At 37.0% G+C, this 22,055-nt stretch overlaps 1 protein-coding gene across 1 annotated transcript in view; it reads left to right on the top strand.

Moving 5' to 3' along the window:
* The window catches only part of wdr18 (WD repeat domain 18), a 62,671-nt gene that overhangs the window by 10,282 nt on the left and 30,334 nt on the right, over window positions 1-22,055 (top strand). Inside the window, exons 4-5 of the mRNA XM_057362488.1 lie at window positions 4,910-5,051; window positions 17,108-17,251. Of these exons, the coding sequence (XP_057218471.1) occupies window positions 4,910-5,051; window positions 17,108-17,251 (286 nt within the window). The remainder of the gene's footprint in view (window positions 1-4,909; window positions 5,052-17,107; window positions 17,252-22,055) is intronic.

The raw sequence follows: 22,055 nt of genomic DNA, 5'->3' as shown, positions 1-22,055 counted from the left end.
CTATGTGAGTAACACAGTATACAGCTGATGAAATATGCATTTTATTGATGTAAAACAAACTATTAACTAATGTAAAAAAAATATATATATATATATATAACTATTACTAATGTAAAATAAATTATTAACGTGTTCTTATTATTTAACTGTGGGTAAAATGTTAACCAGATTTGAGCCGTGGTGTAAGATGCCATAAATAAATCCAGTGCTAGATTGTGTATTTATCTATTATTTTCAGGTTTTGGCTCTTTGTCCATTGTAAAATCTTTTGAGTTTTTGAAGGGATAGTTTACCCAAAAATAAATATTCTGTCATTTATTAACCTCACGTAATAACTCAAACACTAAAGAAGATATTTTGAGAAATGTTTCAGTGGTTTTGTGTCCAAAGAATGGAAGTCAATTGGGGGCAATGTTGTTTGGTTACCGACATTCTTCAAAATATCTTCTTTTGTGTTATGTAAAAGAAAGAAAGTCATACAGGTTTGAAATGACATAAGGGTGAAAAAGCAATGAAAGAATTTTTGCGTGAGCTAAACTTCTGTAAGTTTTGTAATTACATAAAATATACATTGCAACATTATAACCCCCCTACCATCAAGACACCCTCATTAGTAACACGTTTTTGTTTTGTATGTTGAGTATGTTCGTTTATTTTTAGCGGCGCACATATTGATTTCCCGAGCCTGTGTTTGCACCAGCTTAATCGTGTTTGGCTGGAAACGCAACCGTGTTCTGCACTCAGGTTTGTGCTGTAAGAATCGTCGGCAGTGACCTTGCCACTGAGTGAACGGCACCGAGCGCAGCGCAGCATGAAGAATGAAGCGTGCAGTGAACGAGGGGAATCTAAAGTATTGGAGAGGGACACGTTCACGCTGGCAGATGAGAAGAACAGGAGAGCTTAAACTGATTGCAGTAGCCATGCCTCCTGCCAAAGAGATCCTCAAAGTTACACGTTAACAGAGTTCGGTTTATAGATGTCGCGGGTCAGGGTGAACAAATGAAGTCGCTTACTCGGACTGTCACACTGTCGTATACAAGGCTTTCATATTAATCACATTTTTTGCTTCCTTTAAGTTGTCCTAGAAGGTTGCTACATATGAGCTCAGATAATGTACGAGCTATGTGATGTGATTTTGGACTTAAAACGTTTTTGGATTCTACTTTGTAGTTGGTCTTTGTATATGTTAGTAGCACAGATGTTGTGTACAGATAAAATGTGTACCTACAGTATGTTGCTTTGGACAAAAGCGTTTGCCAAAGTTCCCATGTGACCTTGCAATGTCACACGGGCCTACCGTTTTGTAAAGCAGCTAAATGAGTTGTATTTTTAGACAGGTTCATTGGTATTCTGTGGGACTGTCTGTTCTGACTAATGGCAGATGGCGGAGTGTTCTGGAAACTTTTTTGAATGGAGTTAGTATTTATAGAAATGTCTGTTTATCACTGGTACTGGTGGGACACACCTTTTAAATATAACCATTAAATAATGAATAATAATATATTATATAGGCCTGTCGCGACTTAACGCGCGATATATAAACTTGACATCGGTAGTTTTTGGTGATGCAATATATCGCCATTGAGTTTATATATGCGTTTGTTTACATAAAAATGAATGACATTAACATTTTATCCGATCGTGCTGTCTCTGTTAGTGCTGCCCTGTGTCTGTGTGTCAAAAGCGGGACCGCAAACCTCCCACTCCGATATGAAAACAAAGGAGCGCGTGAACAAGACTCTCTACTCTTTAAATATGGAGGTAACGAAAACAGCAACACAACTGATTAAAACAAAAGCCGCATTTGGAGCTCGAGAGAGGTCTTATAGACAATTTTAAACAGAGTGTTGGTTCCTTTAAAGGGCACTTCACGAATGGAACACCACTCAAAAAGTCGTTCCAGATAAAGAGACATTGTTTTTCATTGCTCAATTGGGCAAGTGTATTTTAAACGGCCACATTATGACATACAATCATGCTGCCCTCTCCAGAGTTCACATATCAAGGGCTCTGCTTACCCTAAACTTCATCATAACTGCTTGTAACGTAAATCAACCAATCATAATTAAGGACTGTTATAGTATTAGTATACAAACCCGATTCCAAAAAAGTTGGGACACTGTACAAATTGTGAATAAAAAAGGAATGCAATAATTTACGAATCTCATAAACTTATATTTTATTCACAATAGATAACATATCAAATGTTGAAAGTGAGACATTTTGAAATGTCATGTCAAATATTGGCTCATTTTGGATTTCATGAGAGCTACACATTCCAAAAAAGTTGGGACAGGTAGCAATAAGAGGCCGGAAAAGTTAAATGTACATATAAGGAACAGCTGGAGGACCAATTTGCAACTTATTAGGTCAATTGGCAACATGATTGGGTATAAAAAGAGCCTCTCAGAGTGGCAGTGTCTCTCAGAAGTCAAGATGGGCAGAGGATCACCAATTCCCCCAATGCTGCGGCGAAAAATAGTGGAGCAATATCAGAAAGGAGTTTCTCAGAGAAAAATTGCAAAGAGTTTGAAGTTATCATCATCTACAGTGCATAATATCATCCAAAGATTCAGAGAATCTGGAACAATCTCTGTGCGTAAGGGTCAAGGCCGGAAAACCATACTGGATGCCCGTGATCTTCGGGCCCTTAGACGGCACTGCATCACATACAGGAATGCTACTGTAATGGAAATCACAACATGGGCTCAGGAATACTTCCAGAAAACATTGTCGGTGAACACAATCCACCGTGCCATTCGCCGTTGCCGGCTAAAACTCTATAGGTCAAAAAAGAAGCCATATCTAAACATGATCCAGAAGCGCAGGCGTTTTCTCTGGGCCAAGGCTCATTTAAAATGGACTGTGGCAAAGTGGAAAACTGTTCTGTGGTCAGACGAATCAAAATTTGAAGTTCTTTTTGGAAAACTGGGACGCCATGTCAGCCGGACTAAAGAGGACAAGGACAACCCAAGTTGTTATCAGCGCTCAGTTCAGAAGCCTGCATCTCTGATGGTATGGGGTTGCATGAGTGCGTGTGGCATGGGCAGCTTACACATCTGGAAAGGCACCATCAATGCTGAAAGGTATATCCAAGTTCTAGAACAACATATGCTCCCATCCAGACGTCGTCTCTTTCAGGGAAGACCTTGCATTTTCCAACATGACAATGCCAGACCACATACTGCATCAATTACAACATCACGGCTGCGTAGAAGAAGGATCCGGGTACTGAAATGGCCAGCCTGCAGTCCAGATCTTTCACCCATAGAAAACATTTGGCGCATCATAAAGAGGAAGATGCGACAAAGAAGACCTAAGACAGTCGAGCAACTAGAAGCCTGTATTAGACAAGAATGGGACAACATTCCTATTCCTAAACTTGAGCAACTTGTCTCCTCAGTCCCCAGACGTTTGCAGACTGTTATAAAAAGAAGAGGGGATGCCACACAGTGGTAAACATGGCCTTGTCCCAACTTTTTTGAGATGTGTTGATGCCATGAAATTTAAAATCAACTTATTTTTCCCTTAAAATGATACATTCTCTCAGTTTAAACATTTGATATGTCATCTATGTTGTATTCTGAATAAAATATTGAAATTTGAAACTTCCACATCATTGCATTCTGTTTTTATTCACAATTTGTACAGTGTCCCAACTTTTTTGGAATCGGGTTTGTACTATTTGTTTTAAATATTTACACTCCAGATATTATTTACATTCCAATTTCAATGTCCAAATATACTATTAAAAGGTCTTTGTTCTTTAAAAGGGTGTAGTTGCATTATTGTATTATCATTACTTAATCAGTGGCATAAAATATTTATAAAATGACAATATCAAGTATCGCAATTATTTGTGATGCAATTAATCGGCAAATAAAAAGTTGCTATCGCGACAGGCCTAATATTATATTCTTCTTATTCTTCCGCCATTATGTCTATGGTAGCCCATAGAACCGTATGTTAAAAAGTTAGGAAATTTTGCACACAGATAGAGGACAGTTCCAACATTACCCATAGCAAATTTGGAGTCTCTAGAGCCACCACCAGTTCAAAGTTCTATAGTAACTCATACATTATTTAACTTCTGAACCATAAGGGCTATAAAGTCAATGACCCCATTATTACTGCTTGCAGCTATATTTTGTCAGCTAATGTTTTTGTTTTAAGTGTTGCGTTTTAAAAAATCTATAGCTTTTCTTGATCCATTTGTGAGTTCAAAATGTCATTGGACAGTTGCCCACATGGATTCAACCAATGAACGTAGACACAATTTTAAGATGCACCCCCTTGTCATCATTCCCAAAGGCACAGTTTAAGAATAAAGCCAAGATTATGTGACCGCCATGAGAATAACAATAAGAACTTAACTCATATTGCACAATGTGTCTGTGAATGTTGCTTCTATCATTTCTTTTATTTGGTAGAGGTCAATCTGTTTATTAGACCTCATGAATGCAAAAACAGCAGCTTTATGAACTGTAGATATAGATAGAGTATGTGTGTGTGTGTGTGTGTGTGTGTGTGTGTTTCACAGATGTTGTTTTAGACAGGTCGGCCCCTGAGCTTACCCAGAGGTGCCGCATCATGCAGCGGTGCTGACAGAATGGGGCTCAGCTCTGTCTCATCTCGCTTTATGTGCCCCCGAGTTTCCATCTGGATCTCTCTCATTCCATTTCACTCATTTATCTGATCCTTTGTCCACTCAGATATCATGGTGTAATATTATGATTGATTTCCGTTAGAATCTTTAATTAACTCATCAGACAAATAATATGCGATGAGATTGATGGCACGCACAATAAACGATTGTTGTCCAAAGCCTCTTATTTAAAATAATGACTTTATAATGGGATGTTAATGAGAGATTGTATTGTGACCCGTTGGACCTCCGATTGTGTTTCAGTGTCGTTCAGTTGGATTCGCCACACACGCCGGAACCACGTCATATCCTGTCGCTTCACTCCCTCCCGATCACAGACATCCACTGTGGCCTGATGGGACCACAAGCCCGTGTTGCCACAGCATCACTAGATCAAACTGTTAAGGTGAGTTATTGTATCCAGTCTTTCTGATGTGATCTTAGGGTAAATATTTGCTCTTCAGTTCACAAAAAAAAACATTTTTTAAAATGTATTTATTTACCCTAATGTTGTTCAAAATCTGTATATGACTCTTTCCTCTGTGAAACACAAAAGAAGATATTTTGAGAAATGTCTCAGTGGTTGTGTGTTCATATAATGGAAGTCAATGGGGTCCAGTGTTGTTTGGTTTCCAACATTTTTCAAAATATCTTCATTTGTGGTCAATTGAAGAAAGAAAGTAATAACACAAAAACACAAAAGATATTTTGTAGAATGTTAGTAACCGAACAGCACTGACCCCCATTCACTTTTATTGTATGGACACAAAACCAATGCAAAACTGAGTGCCAGTTAACAACATTCTTCAAAACATCTTATTGTTCTGTGGAAGAAAGAAAGTCATACAGGTTTGGAATGACAAGAAGGCGAGTAAACGATGACAGATTTTTTAGTTTTAAATAATAGATCGTTGCATTATTAAGATAAACATAAGTACACATATTTTTATTGCTTTACATATTGGATTCATCATTTGTATTGTTTTGGTGTTCCACATACTGTATAATTTCTGAAATGTCAGAACACTTTAATCATGTTTATAATCCGCAGGTACATCTACACAAAGCCTCACACCTTTCTAATGCTTCCTGACATTATCTATTTTTTATTAAATTGGAAACACAAAGGATTCATACGGTTGTTTATCTTCTAGATAACTTATTTAATATGCTGATGTCTTCATCTGTTCTCTTCAGTGTCGGAGAAATCTCTTGAAAAGCATAAATATTTATGAAGTCATATTTTTCAGCTGTACGGTCCTAAAGCTGCCTCACTTGTAATCCAGTTTGTTGCTTATTTAAGTCTGATAATGGCATGAAGAAATCCGGTCATGAGGGGGTCCTTTGCTTCAGATAATTTATCTTCCTTGTTTAGTGTGGAGCAAGATGCTCTTAAATTAATGTTTGCACTGATGAGACCTTGAATTGTCATTCAAAGAAAGTTTTCATCCCATTTGCGGCCGTACTTTTGTTGACTGGCACGTTTCATGGACCTTGTTAGCCAAGCCTCTTGTCTTCCAGCGAAAACACTTAAACAGGATAATTTTGTTTTAAATGCACAATAATGCACGCTTCCCCTTTCTCGAGTTGTGAACTTGGGTGGAATTAGATTTTCTCTCTGAAACTGGGCCAGTACGTGTCGCGCGGGTCTAAACCGGATAGCCCGCAGGCAGCAGTCTTGAGTGCTGATGTTTGGCACTCAGGGCTGTTTCTCCTGGACGCCTCCGGGCGATGTGCTTGATTCGATTGAGGAGACTGTTTGAAGATCAGGGCTAGAGAGACTGATGTCCCTGAGGGATGGATGGACAGTGGGCATAAGAACATTCTCTTCCAACAGACTAAACATCTGCCAGCTTGCTGTTAGAACAAATCCATACATTATTACACACGTCCAATGGTTTACATCCATGAAGTGCTAAGCAAGGTTTACATAGCCCTTTTGTGGGAACATTTCTGTCCCCTAGGAAGATTTTAAATAAAGTCTTTTTTAGAAAAGCAATCATTCTGGTTTTAGAGACTAGATTATTATAGCTTCTGCTATTGTGTCACTTAATTACTTTTTTCTCATTTTTAAGGGTGTTAAAAGGTTACATTTGACAGTATTTCCTTATTTTAGGCTTGTATCCATTATTTTAGACACTTCCATGCTATGATATGTTTAATAAGTTTAGAATCAGGAAGGGGGGTGGGTTAGGGTAGGGTAGGTGGGATGGGGTGACAGCAACGTCCCTCCAAGGTCAACCAGAGATCACCCTTTGGATGCTGTTAAAGTACATAAAAAATCATCATTTATTCATCCTCATGTCATTCCACACCTGTCTGACTTTCTTTCTTCAGCAGAACACAAAGGAAGATATTTTGGTAACCGAATAACATTGGCCCCCATTGACTTCCATTGTGTGGACATTTCTCAAAATATCTTCTTGTGTGTTTCACACAAGAAATAAATCTATAGGTGTACTTCTCAATTCACCTGACAGCGCTTGGTTGAGTCTCTATGCCGCTTGTCATTGACATTGCATTGACAGGATTACGCCAAGTAATCAAGCCCATTATAAAGAAGCCATAGCCATGACTGATCGTGGGGGCCACATGTTGTGAGGATCTGTCATAAATGACTGGCTGCTTAGTCTGTGTTTAAGCTCGAGGTGTGCCCGGGGCACCGCGGCACCAGGCGTTCAATGTCACACTGTGTGCGCTCGCTCATTACCCAGAATCCCCCGTGGGGCTTTCGTAGGGCCAGTTGCTGTCACAGCAGAGCTCTAGTGAAGAGAAATGGGAGGAGGAGATGGCGAGGGCAGGCTGTGGGTGACTGCGGTAATAAAGGGCCATCGAGTTTAGCACAGCTGGAATCACACCTCAGCAGGGTACACAATTAGCAGTAGTCATGCGCCAAATGCGAGTAGAAATAGGATTTAGCAGGTTACATGTCAGGTGGCCGGTAACTTTATAAAGACCAGCAATAATCAAATAAAATCCCTTTATTGTCACGCAACCATATACACAAGTGCAACAGTAGGTGAAAAACTTGGGTGCAGTTACGACCAACATGGCAGTATGACAGATATGTAGTTTACAAGTAACAAAGAATTACAATACGTTACAGTAGACAATTTTCTTGTACACATTTACACAGTAAACATTTCTGTACAAGTGTTTAACCAAGTATAACGAATGACACATAATTGACATATAACTTCACAGCAGCAAATGTACACACAATGTGCGTAGTGTACAGTGATTATTACGTATTGTTCTGACTGCGTTAGAGTTCTTATTGGTTGTGCATGCTAGTGGGGGATAAAGTGCAATGCTGATGAGTATGTAGATATAAGATATGGTTAACATTTTGTGATGTAGATTTGGACTTCAATATATATGCATTTTTGGTAACACTTTACAAGATTACTTTCATTATTGCATTAGTTAACAGTGAGAAATATGACGCAATGACCTATATGGACAAACGATAAAGAAATTAAAACAAGCAATAAAATGCAATAAATTAAAACAATTCAATTTTATATTAACTAACATTACCAGTGTTTAAAAAATGCTCCAGAAGTATATTCTTCAATGTTAGTTTATGTTAACTAATGCATTAACTAATGTTAATAAATACAACCTTATTGATAAGTATTCCTATTTTTTATAAAGAATGTTTCATGTTTGTAATAACTATTTGTGGCATAATAGTCCAAATCAGAGTTATTATAGTTTTGTTTTCAGTTTAATTAATATTTTAAGTCTTATTAATATTTAAAATATTATTCTATAATAATACAAATAATATAATATTATTCTATAATATCTATAAAATCTTGTATTCTATATAACTAGGTAATATTTTATATTTTTTGAGTTTTTATGTTATTTTAATTGCAATTATCTTTTTAATTTAATTTGTTTCTTTTAATTTCTTTTAAGTTAATTATTTTATTGCCTCAACTTAAACGTATTTCAGTTTATTGCTGATCATTCTATTTTGTTTCATTTATCAAATAATGTTAAGATATTATATTTATATTTAACTATTTCACTTATATTAAATTGAACTTTAATTTAAATGTTAGTTAACATAAATGTTTTAATAGTTTTAGTTTAGTCAACTATAATAACATTGTTCTGAATTCACACACTGTTGACAGGTGGGGCACAGAGTACATTTTAGACACTGTCCCTCAGTGTCCTCTCTGTCAGGCCGCTTGAAAATCATCTTTGGACCGTGACCTTCACAGCATCATAGCAGCAGGTTTTAGAAATTACCAGATGCTCTCAGAGTTTCTTGTGGGAGATGAACGTCCAAACAAAACGTGCTGGCGGTCTGGTTTAATCAGGCCCGTCTCATGCTGTCAAAAGCCATTTGAGCTCAGTGGCTGCTGTCAGGGCCCCGGAGCTGATCTATATCAGAATCGATCACACCCCCACCCTAAGAGCCGGTGATGAAATTTGTTTGTGTTGTATGTGGGAAACCTGCCTGCACCGTTTCATTGTGCTAATGCTCTGACATATCCTGCTCTCATCTGGTTTGAAAGACTGTGTCATGGCCTGTCCCTGTAGATATTGTCATGGATGGAAGATCCTTATCGACACGAGCCGGATGTTCTGCCACATGCTTCCAATTATCTGTCAAAGATAGCGAAGGGTTAATCCAAGACGGTTTATTGACATTGACATGTATGTGACACGCATGCCGTGACTCATGCAGTCAGTTTCGTATCACTAACGTATAATTCTTCAGATCGTAGCCATTGTGTTGCAATTGAATTTTCTGTTCGATTTGATTGCCATTGTTTCAAACCAGCTTTGTTAAACATCAACACCAATAAGAAGTGTGTTGATGTGCTTGAGATGAAGATTTGTGTTAAGCAGCGTCAAAGCTGATCTAAGTGTTCTCGCACCAGGGCCCTGAGCGCTGATGAGCATTTTAAATACCGCGGAGGCAGCAAGGAGCTGAAGGGACTCACGACCTGAACTTTGTCATAATCTGCATTCAGTCTGGTCTCTATCCTTTAGCGGCCTGTGAACGACAGGGAAACCTTTCTGTTAGCTGAACCAAAGAATTTTGAAGCTCACTTTTAAATGAGAATGATAAGCAGCCAAGATCTCCCTGGCAGGGGTTCAAGCGCAGCAGTCCTTCATTTGATTTTGGGATTGTTTTGTTGGCACTTGATCTGGTCTAGTTACAGGCTTAGCTTTTGTTTATTTGTTACTGTATGCTTAAGTTGTTGCTAACAGTTTAAGAATTGTATATCTGTATTTGTATTTTAAATAATGTTGGGTAATAATATATAGTTAGGTAATACAAATTCTAGCTTTATTAACACTAAACAATAGGGCTGGGCGATGTGTTTAAACAAAAATTTGATAATCGACTTTAAAATCCGATAATATCAGGTATGTTTGACTTCATGCAACGTTGCGCAGACGATCGGCCTACTGATGAACCTACTGATGATGTTATAACGTGTATTTTCCATTATTATCGATTATCTTCTGGTATCTGTCTGTTGTAATCAACATCAGGATATTTGCGAGACATCGCCAATATACGATAACATCGTCACATTGCCCAGCCCTACTACACAAACGATTGAACAAAATGTAACCAAAAGAGGATTTATAGCCAAATCAAAATGTTAAAGGTGCAATGTGTGAGATTAAGGAGGATCTATTGACAGAAATGCAATATAATATACATAACTATGTGTTCATAGGTGTATAAAGACCTTACATAATATGTTTTTATTACCTTAGAATGAGCTATTTCTATCTACATACACTGTGGGTCCCCTTACATGGAATTCACCATGTTGTTTCTACAGTAGCCCTATACCAGGGGTAGGCAACCTTTGCGACCAAAAGAGCCGTTTTGGGCCCTCTCCCACCAAATAAAATTGGTCTAGAGCCGAAAATTATATGCAACCTTTAAATTACTATAACACAGGTTGTTATGCATCTAAGGTAGTAGTTACCCAGTTGTTACCCATATAGTGCGACTTTTATTATATTTAGATGTTAGCAATTTATACATTTTTGTTCCTGGCAAGAAATGGGAATGTTGCAATAGGAGAGTAGCGTAGTGTTACACGCGCTGCTTTAGTTAGACTTCAGCTTTTTTCTTTGAACTTTTGTTTTGGCCTTTGTTTTTGCAGCGTTTAATGAACAGCCACAAGAGACCGCCTACTCTCCGCATACGGACATCATGCGTAAACATTATGAAAGGCGCGCTAGCCAGACAGGATTTAAACTATGCCGGCTAAAGACCTAAAAGTTTGGTTTAAAAACGAAAAAAGTACCAAGCAGAATGTTTTCTCACCATTCCAGTTCTACGCATAGCATACAGTGTTCGGCGCTGTCTCAAGTCTGTCAAAGCAGAAATAAAACCGCTGCTCTCTGTTTGTTTTTTTCTGTCATCTCCGGTCGTGCTCATATGTACATTGCATGCACTTATTTCGTCTATTCGAATGAAATATCTGAAAAGGCAAATACATTTATGCAGCCAGGGTGTATGGCTGGGTAAATGTGTATGCTTTTTTAGATATTTCTTGAAGAAATAAAGACAGAAGTGGTCAAAAATGGACAAAATAGACGGATTACAGCAGCAGGTGTAAACGGGTATGTGCCTCTTTCATCCACTTGTGATACGATCGACCAAAACGCATCTTATAAAGACTGCAGAGAGCCACAGCAGGGGGGCAGAAGAGCCACAGGTTTCCGAGCCCTATACGGACAAACTGCTCTATAGAGTGCGTTTCGTAAATACGTTATCTCCTTCGGCAAAGATGTAAAAACGTGACGACATCTTAGTCCTGTGAGAGCCGCCGTAGTGCTTTGAAAGGGAGGGGGGTGTGAGCCATTGGTTGCAATTCACAACCTCACCACTAGATGCCGCTAAAATTCACACACAAATTCTTTACGTTAATATCTTTAAGATATTATCATATATAAGATAAGAAAAAAAAAACATAACCCGAAGTGCTTCTGGACCAGTGTTTACATTTTGCGAAGTGGTCTATATGACTGTTTTTTTTGCTGAACACAAACAGTTATTTTAAGAAATAAACTTCTTGTCTTTGTAATGCCATAGCATGGTCCCCATTGTTTTAAACTGATGAGAGAATTTAAATTTGTTGGTTGAACTATCCTTTTAAACATGTATCTCATAAAATAGCTTTTTCTGATTGTGATCAACCTAAAATCCTTAATATGGCTTCGGGTAGCATAATTCAGTACGCTATTACTGCACCAGAGTAGATGACAAGTAAACCTGAGTGACATCACAAACACTGAGAAAAAAACATACAATAAACATAAATCTCTGCTATTTTATATTATAAATAGATATAACAACAATAAAAGAATATATTATTAACAGTTCATTTGCAATTTTTTTGCCGTCACACCATAGGACACATTCGTACTGTACGGTTTATTTGTACCCACCAACATCTGGATGGAAACGCATCCTCCTCCATTATGGTAAATGTTTTTCTGGAGGGCTCTTTTAAAAGCAGAAAATTGGTTTTCCACCGCAAACAATGCGCACATCTGGCAATCAGCATTGTCACGACATCCCTATTCTGTGGTCCATGAGTGATTCGTCACATTGCATTTACGCTTCAGCTGATTGGCTCAAAGAATCGAGTGTTAAAGTGGCGCATTGCTGAGCCCATAATAGGAAAATACTCAAGACCTGCAGCAGATATTAAATATACAGAAAATGCTATCAATATTAAATAACAGTATGCTGAATAGTTGGTGAGAGCAATGTTCGTAATTGCAAAGTGTGGATGTCATCATTTTATGTAAGTAATGCATTTAATTAGCTAATGTTCAAGGTGACTGTAAATAGTCATTTTCATTTTCAAGATGAAAGCTCAATTAAAGAAGTGAAAGCTTTAACATCTTTAATAACACTGATGTTTCAGTTTTCTTTAACAGTTTCTGGGTGGATCCACAGCTGTTGTTTTTGTTGGTGATGTTTTTTCAAAAACCTGAGATTAACACATTTCTGTCTGTGAGAGAAAGAGATAAGGTGAAGCTCACTGGTCAGGTTCAATGTCAGAGTCGTTTTGTCTTCCAAGTCAGGATGTCTGATTTCTGATGACAACTGCCCGGGCTACTTTCTCCTTTTGAGCAAATCTCAGTTTATAAATTTTAGATGAAGTTGAGAGAAGCGATTTCACTCGGTTCTTTAAGCTACAAGTCCGCTGGCCTTGAATGAAGTGTGTTTACTCTAATAGATTGTGGGTTGAGTCATGCAATATTTTTCATTTAATACGTTTAAATACTGTATTGAGAAATAATGAGATTTAAGACACAGTAATGAAAAAAGTCAACTAATAATCAAATTGCGTACAAAAGGAGTTCTTGTTTTATTTTATTTCGTTTCTTATTTGTAAACCAAAAAGACTAAAAAATGTCCACATTTTCACATTTATGTGAAACTTCCTTTGCTAGGCCTACATATTTTGCATTTGGAAAGTATTTTTAATAAATGGACACAAATATGCAGTCATGGAGACGATTTCAAATTTTCATGTAATCAACATTTATTGTGTTCATTCCAGTCTAGTGTCTGTTGAATTTGAACTAAATCAAACCTCAGAAGTGATATCAAGTCATCTAACAGTAATGTGAAAGACTGACAGCATGACAAGACACATGAAACTGATAATAATTGAGATTATCCAACACATAAAAATCATTTTGAATTGTTTCTAAATACATGTATAAATATTACTGTTGTATTGCTTAAAAGTGAATATGAATTTGTTTTTCTTTGCAGTATTTGAGGTCTGAAAAATACAGAGCATCTTTTCTGTTATTTTGACCTGTTTCTCCAGTTTTCAATTTCTGCAAATAGAAACAATATTTTTATTTGAAATTCGGAAGAAATATTGTTAGATTTTAATTTCATTCTGTGAACATCATTTTACCTAAACACATACCTATAAATAGTAAATTCTCAAAAAAACAAAAATAAATTTTAAGTGCTCTCTTATTTTTTTTGTCTCGTGTCCCCCTCAGACAAAGTGCTTGCTGTCAGATTGCCATCAATCAGGTGGATAATTCAAAGGTTTAATTTGTCCTGCTGTTGTTCATCAGTCATCTGAGCTCAATAGATTTGGCTGCAGTGGATTACAGCCTGTCAGTCATCAGAGATGCGTGTGGGGAATCCGGGAGGTCACTCAGTACACAGATCATGAGGTGTTTCTGTGTCAAGCCTATTGGCTATAGACAGATCAGTGTTGAGCGTTTAGTCATTGGGTTAAAAACATCTAACATCATGAACTGAGATGGAAATCAGGCAGGACATCCAGATACATCTCATGGCCTATGACCAGTTGACGCATGACCTTTAGACAGCTTTGATTTATCAGATGGTTAATTAATTTAGTTGAAAAACATGACCTTACTTACTGAGTAAGCCTCCCATTTACTGAGGAGGCTTATGCACATGGTTTTAAAAAGGTAACGTGTTTTTAACACAACTTTTTTTCCATAAGAAAAACATTTATATTGGTTAAACATGTAATGATACAGATTTTTTTTTATTGAAACACTTTCATTATATTATATTTAATTAATATTGTCAATTAAAATTTACAGTGAAAAAGTCCTGTAAGGCTCAAAAAGCAATGTTGAACATATTTTGTGATACATGCAATAATTCCAAACACATTTTAATGTTATGGAATTGTAACACTTAATGTGTCATTTTGTTTTGATTGTGTAAATAAAAGGGTCAATGCAAGGTCGAGTTAAAAGTAACTAGACGCAAAAATGTGTTAAGAACAGATTTTAACAACAGTTTTTGGAGTGTAGAAAGAAAATCATAAGGCTTGAAACAACATGATAGTCAGTAAACCGTGACCATTTTTTATTTTTGGTGAACTATCCCTTTAAATAATAGGATTTGTTTTCTGCATAGATTTTCTGAGCCAGTAAGAGTGACGAACAGGTAATGGGCAGTTTCCTTTTGCTCTTGCCATTTTATGACAGGGTCATGGGCATTGATCCTGTTCATCTACTGGCTAAGACCCAAAATTATTTTCCGGTCAGTTTGTCTTCTTTAGGATGGCACATCAATCACTCTGGACCTGTGCGGGGATGTGCTGAGACGCTCTGACCAAACACTCACAATGTTTTTTTTGCTCTTCAAGTAGAATATTTGACCCTAACTTTGTTTCTATTGATTTAACCATCTTTTTAAAAGCAGCTGTAAATTCGGGAAAGTGGTCGTTCTCTTCTTACGGGCTCTGCGATATAGACCTTTCACTTGGACTAAAGGTTCTGTGTTGTTGGCTCATCGTCCTCACTGCAGAAAACTCGAGCTTTCTAAAGTTAAGCTTCTGAGCTCTCCAAGTCTACTTCAGCATTTATTTGAGATGATAACACCACATTACCCCTGTACCAATAAGTTACTTTTAAACTTTTTGGCAAACGTGTTGCCATTAAGCTGCAAGTTGGAACAGAAATGTGGAGATGTTGGAGAGCCGGAGATCTTACTGGGGATTTTATTACCCAGAGAGAAGAAGCTGCTGTCCTGACAGACAGAGTAACTGTTACCCAGAAGTCTTGGTCTTCGTTTTGTGTTCTCCGCTCTTATCTGTGTCTCTTTGTTCTGTTCTCTGTCGGCCTCTCTTTGTGCCATTCATTTCAAGATGAACCGGTTCAAAGATCAGAGAAAAATAAAGAAGAACAGAAGTTGCAGAAGTGACACTTTTATTTATACACAGGGCTATAGATTTAGTAAAAAATGTCTTTCATATAATAAACACTTACAATACACATGTTTTATGATTAAAATGTTCTTTAATAAAGTAATTTAAAGGTGTGATGACCTGGGCTTGTTTATTGTTTTATACTGTTGTATGAGGTCTACTTATGACGTTCGCATGGTTTTTACATTTAAAAACATCAAAATCAATAAGTAATAGGCTATTTTCTACCCGGGTTTTGAGGACAGCTCTACAAACACTCGGTTTGAATGGGCGTTCCGCCATGAAGGCTTGGAAGTAAACGCCCACTACTACGATTGGATGGCAGTTTGCATAGTAAACTTAGTTGGAGCCTTCTGCGAATTTGGTTAGAGACGTAACGTTAGGTTACACATTAGCACCATTCGCATGAGATTAGCATTATCTGGGGACCTAGTGTGATTTATAAATGACCTCCCCACATCAGTATTTCATGTAACGCATTCGCACGGGATGATTTTACTCAAATTTACGGACTTATTTCCCGGATGTGATGGCAAGGCTTCGCGTATAGTTTGTATAGCCTATAGTTGTATTGCGTTTAATGATATATGACAGTACCTGTCAGCATTTGAGACCCGTGATCGCAAACCAGACAGAAGATCACAGAGATCGCGGGTCTCAAATGTGACGAGAGTTTCCATGATAAATAAACAAACGGGAGACTCCCGGTAACTTATGGATATGACCCAGCACCCGAAATAATACCAAAACATATCAAAGTAGCCTCCATTATTCGCAAACGGTGGATAAAACCTTGAAAAATGATATATGAACCCGCCAAATCACAGAGATCCCGATTCGCACGGGCTTAAGATCACAGACAACCGCTGCAATTAATATAAATGACTAGAGGTCCCCAGGTAATACTATTCCCGTACGAATAGTGCTCAGAGCATATCAAGCGATAACAAAGCAATAGTGAAGCATAGTACAAATATGTTTTACTCACATAAGATTGCTGCGCCTTTCCTATCCGATCCAATATGGACGGCACAGCACTGCTTTTTAAATTTAGTCTATTCGCAAATCCAGCCTCGACCTGTGCCTTCTTCACAAAGGAATCTGCGGTGAAATGAAACGAACAAATGCTCCATGTTTTTCCCACATGAGCTGGAACGTCTTTAAAAATAAACTTTAACCCCGCATTCCTAATATCGGAATCCGAAGGAAGGTTATGCAGCGACTGTATTCTTCCACAACCAGGGATGGCACAATATTTAGCTATCTTTAACGGCATGTTTGTTTATTGCATGTTCGCTCTATCTGGTGTTACTTCAGAATTGTCATGCGTGAACCAGTGGGCGGGGCTAGAGAAGTAGTCGTTGATATTTATTCTGTGGAGGCGGTGTTCAACCAATCAATGTCGTCATAGATAGGTGCATTCCAGAACCTGGCGCTCGCTGGGCCTGGTGTCAATAACAGTTGTAATCTCAGTAACAAGGGCGTTTTCAATTCTGACACTTACATGATGTTCGCGTGAATACGATTCCCAGTTATATAACAAAAGCACGGTTTAAAATTGTGGTTTTAATTCATGGCATCTTTAAAACGTTTAACAAAGTAATAAACTTTTTTAATATTACGAAAAAATTACTACGTGCACCTCTGAAACTAGATTTCTTGTAAAAAGATTTTCCTGATCCGTCTTTGACACTTTAATAAATCAAATGTGCGTCTCCTGTTTCTCTCACAGGTTTGGGAAATTTCCTCCGGGCAGATGCTGCTGTCCGTCCTCTTCGATGTTGGTATCATGTCTGTGACCTTTGACCCCTGCGAGTACTTCCTGTTTTGTGGTGGAAGCGACGGCAATATTTTTCAGGTGTCTCTCTGCACCACGGTAAGTACTGCTTAAGAACTTTGTCATTTATCTCGCAGTCAATCTGTAATAAATCATCAATAAGCGCACCTAATCTAAATGACACACAGTCATTTGATGCATGGTTATCGACTTCATTGGCTAAATGCTGTAACTCTCTAGCTAATTGTGCGCCCGCCATAGTTACTTAACGTTATACACGAAGCAAACGATCAGTGAGTGACGTGACGTTAGTCCAAAACAAGTCAAGAGTAATCGATCAAACGCTTCAATCTACGCTGAACCAATAGTAGGCAAGACCAACCCATCTAATTATCATACAAGACACAGAAAAGTAAGAATAAATACAAGAATAAATAAATAAAAGTGGAAATAAATACATGCGATAATAAATAAATATAAAAATAAATAAACGTATAAATAAATAAATGTAAAAATAAAAGGAAATGATAAATAAAATAATCTAAAAATAAATAATAATAATAATAATTAAAAATAATTAAAAAATGGACACAAAAAATAATAAATCAATTTAAAAAATGAAAAATTAAAGCTAAGATCAATAATAGCTAAAACGAATTATTTTGTTTTATCAAACCATTCATTCCTTTATTTATTTTCATGTTATTACATTTATTCGTTTATATATATATTTATTTATACATTTATTTATTTATAATTTTTGCAGGTTTAGTCCTCCATACTTGTTGTTCCCTGCTTTAGCCAGAGAAGGTTAGAGCTGGACTTCTGCTCGGTAGAGATGAGATATAAATCTAAATGTATTTTCTTTCACACAGATCTTACAGTAGACAGTTCATTTTGATTCCCATTGATATGCATTTACTTGCTTATTTTAGTCATCCACCAGTTTGATCTTTCAAATCTATTTTCAGCACTCTTAAGAAATAAAATAAGTGATTTTCTTGTTTTAAATTTTTTTTGGGGGGATGAGCTTTCAATCCTAGCTTAGCTCTTGGCAACTTGCTAGGCTTTAAGTGGATGTGAATTGAACGTGTTTCCTTCCATTCTCACCTCCATTCATCTTTACACTAGAGGGCTCATCTCAAAGGGAATCTAAGATGAAATGTATCCAGGCTTTTGTCAACCTAACTTAAAGCCAGTGCCGTACCTGCTGGATCATTGGAAGTGGGTTATTCCCCAGCAGGTGATTTTGGCTTTGAGGACCTGGGTGAGCTCAACCAGAGGGATCACTTCACCAAAAAAGATCCAATAGAGAAACAGAAGAACACAGTGGTGTTGGGGAGACATAATGGCTAAGGAAGAAATTATGATACGTTGACAACATACTTTTGTTATATTTAAGATTTTTGTTCTTCTAAAATTTGATTGTTTTCACTCAAAACCCCTCTAAAGCTTTCCAACTTTACTTACCAAACTCACCACAGACATCCGGCATGTTCCTGTTGCGTCTCATCTAGGGATGTCAATTTAGACAAATTCCCATAATCGATTTTCATTTACATTAACGATCAAGTAATCGATTACTCGTTATCATTAATACTGAAATATGCCTCTGCAGTGGTATATAGGCATGACAGCGCTCAAAAGCCACACAAAAAGCCATCTTCCTCACCTGAATAAAAAAGTTTCCAAGTTAAAAAAATGCCTAGTAGCATTGTTAAAATGAATCTGTGTGATTGATAATATAATAAAATGATGTATTTGATAATTAACATATGGACCAATATACAACGTGTCGCTGCCTCAGATGCGCACTCTGGTAATTGCATATAAGCAGACTCATCATTGCGTGCGTCTGCCTGAGAGAATAGGTAGATTTGTTATTATAAGCGTGTTATTTTCTTTCTAAATGTGCATATGACACAGCGCATGGACACTATCGACAGTATTACGGAGAATCTGTAGAATTCGAAAAAGGGCATTTTAACTCACAAATGTCCATAACGTGTTACAACCTTTAGTGGTCCTGAAGTTGAGACTTGTGTCTCACACTGAGGCATAATTTGCAGGTGGGACGAGTGGGACATGTCGCCACCACTTTTTGCCAAGTCAATTGTGTCCCGAGCACTTATTTGAATAAAACTAAGCTTGTGGAACAAACACGCTGTGAACGCACCGCTTGCGCATCCATTGTCCAAGCACAAAACATGTGTAAACCAATAAAGAAGTGTAATTTTTAATTATTCCCAACAAGTTATTATATAAATATTTTAGATATTAAAGTATTGTTTTCCATTGATTTGACCGACCCCAGCGGGTGGGGGCGGACTTTGTCACCACCACTTTTGAAAACAAAGTTACGCCACTGGTCTCACATAAATAACATAATTCTTTGTGTTACATGAGCAGAAGCTAAAATAACTTTTAAATGATGTGCTAAACCATTTCGAATAAAATAACTGATAAGCTGTCCACATGCGATCAGTGCAAACCTAAAAACCCTGATGGTACTGTACACTTTAGGAATGCCGGTGAGGATTTAATAAACTTGTGACAACAACATATGTTACCGATACCACACATTATAAAAGAAAATATATTTGCATTTTGCATCTATAGCACATATTTTGATCTGCAGCTTTAGATCTTTTTTCTTTGACTAAAGCAAATGCTTAAAATGTTTCTTCATTATTATTCTTAACGAAAAACTCAACAAACATAAAATAGCCTAGTATCATTACAAACACACTTGTGGTAAACTTTTACTAACAAAGGCAGATGGTACATTTTCTTTTGATACAAATAGTTATTCATTCATTATTTACTTTTAATTAAACAACAAAAAAAAGTACACTGACAAACTTGCTTATATGAAACAGAATGTTTATTAACAAAACGAATAATAACATTGTACCTGTTTTGTAACATAAATAAATTCAAAGATCTTCGGATTTTCCCCCTACTTCAACACAGTTTGTGGTTTATTATTATTTTAAATGAAATTGCAACAATAAAACAAGGACAACGCTACTTATATTAAACAAAGAAATAAAACTTATAAAAGCTCTCCTCCGCCTTGACCTGTCAATCATCGCGCCTCACAACTGCAAGCTGCAGCTGCCGCTGACAGACGTGTGCCTCGCAAACTCTTGCATCCATTGTTCAAATGAACTTTTTCTTTTTCTTTCTATAAAAAAAAATACAAAACTAAGGTGTGTCGGTAGCCAAGTAATGTAATAAGTGGATAGCCATTGCGTTTTTCCATGAGTCTGCTGTATGTGTTATGCGCATAAGCCGCACGCACGTGCATGACTTTGAACTCGATCATAATTAAGTTATTTCGAGTAAACTGTTATCGACAATTAATCGATCGTCGATTAATCATTAACATAACTAGTCTCATCTTTTCTAACTGTTTGATATCTAGCAACAGCCTAGCAACCACTTAAAGGGATACTGCACCCCAAAATTAAAATGCTTTCATCATCTTCATGTCATTCCAAACCTGTCTGACTTTTTATATTCTGCCGAACACATAAAGAGATATTTTGAAGAACATTGATAACCAAACAACATTAGCCACCATTGACTTCCATTGTATAAACACAAAACCACTGAAACATTTCTCAAAACATTTTGTTTTGTGTTCCACAGTACAACGACTCAGATACAGGTTTTTACCGACATGAGGGTGAATACATGATGACTGAATGTTTGTTTTTGGGTGAACTATCACTTTAAGAGTGTACTAGCAATTGCGCTATGCTTATCTAGTTGGCACTTTATACATCGATTTAGCTTATTTATTAGTCATATTATACATTGTAGTACTGCTGGGCTCATGAAAATGATCAATCTGTTTTTTGGTACCAACATGAATGATGCCTCAAACTGAGCAGAGATGTGCTATCAAGCAAACTGTAAAATGGAATTCTTTAACAATCACTCAGAATAACCTCATACTCGGGCATATACTGTACCCACATTCCAACTTTTGCATGGGCTAAAACCACTCACATGTACTTGAGAAAGTGTAAAAAGAAGCTTTCTGCAGACCATTGCTTTGAAACTTTTAGTGAATTAGCCAAGGGTGACAGAAAAACTCTCATAAATGATAAGAGTAATACAGACAAACCTTTGGAGGAACTTCTTGGCAGCGTTTATTGGTCAGCACTTAATAAAGAGCTTTAATTATCATATGGCTAACACTATGAGCTAAAGTATTCATAAGCTTATATTGCAAAACACAAATCTAACAGAAGTTGCTTCAGGCAGAAAAATGTTAGATCATGTTTGTCTCTTCTCAAGACCTTTCTTGATTTTACACATTTGTGTGTGCATTAAGTGGGGTAAGTTCAGGGTCCTCTTTGCAAAATTCACTGTGTATAAAGTTTAGTTCATAAATATATACAGTGAGGGAAATAAGTATTTGATCCCCTGCTGATTTTGTAAGTTTGCCTGCTTACAAAGAAATGAAGGGTCTATCATTTTTATGGTAGGTTTATTTTAACTGATAGAGACAGAATATAAAAAAATCTGTTATATAAAGGTTATAAATTGATTTGCATTTCAGTCAGTGAAATAAGTATTTGATCCCCTACCAACAAACAAGAATTCTGGCTCCACAGATTGGTTATGTGACTATATGGACCACAGATTAGAACTGTCACTTTAAGAAAGTACTCCTAAATCAGCTTGTTATGTATATAAAAGATGCCTGCCAACAGAATCTGTATCTTCCAGTTCAACCTCTCCAACACCATGGTCCAGACCAAATAGGTTTCAAAGGATGTCAGGAACAAGATTGGAGACCTGCACAAACCTTGAATAGGCTACAGACAGAAGCTTGGTGAGAAGGAGACAACAGTTTGTGCGATTATTTAGAAATAGAAGAAATACAAAA

Source organism: Triplophysa rosa, linkage group LG20 (genome assembly GCF_024868665.1).
Source record: "Triplophysa rosa linkage group LG20, Trosa_1v2, whole genome shotgun sequence".
NCBI lineage: Eukaryota > Metazoa > Chordata > Actinopteri > Cypriniformes > Nemacheilidae > Triplophysa > Triplophysa rosa.
Note: the sequence above shows the minus strand (reverse complement) of the source record. Positions and strands in the feature narration are given on the sequence as shown.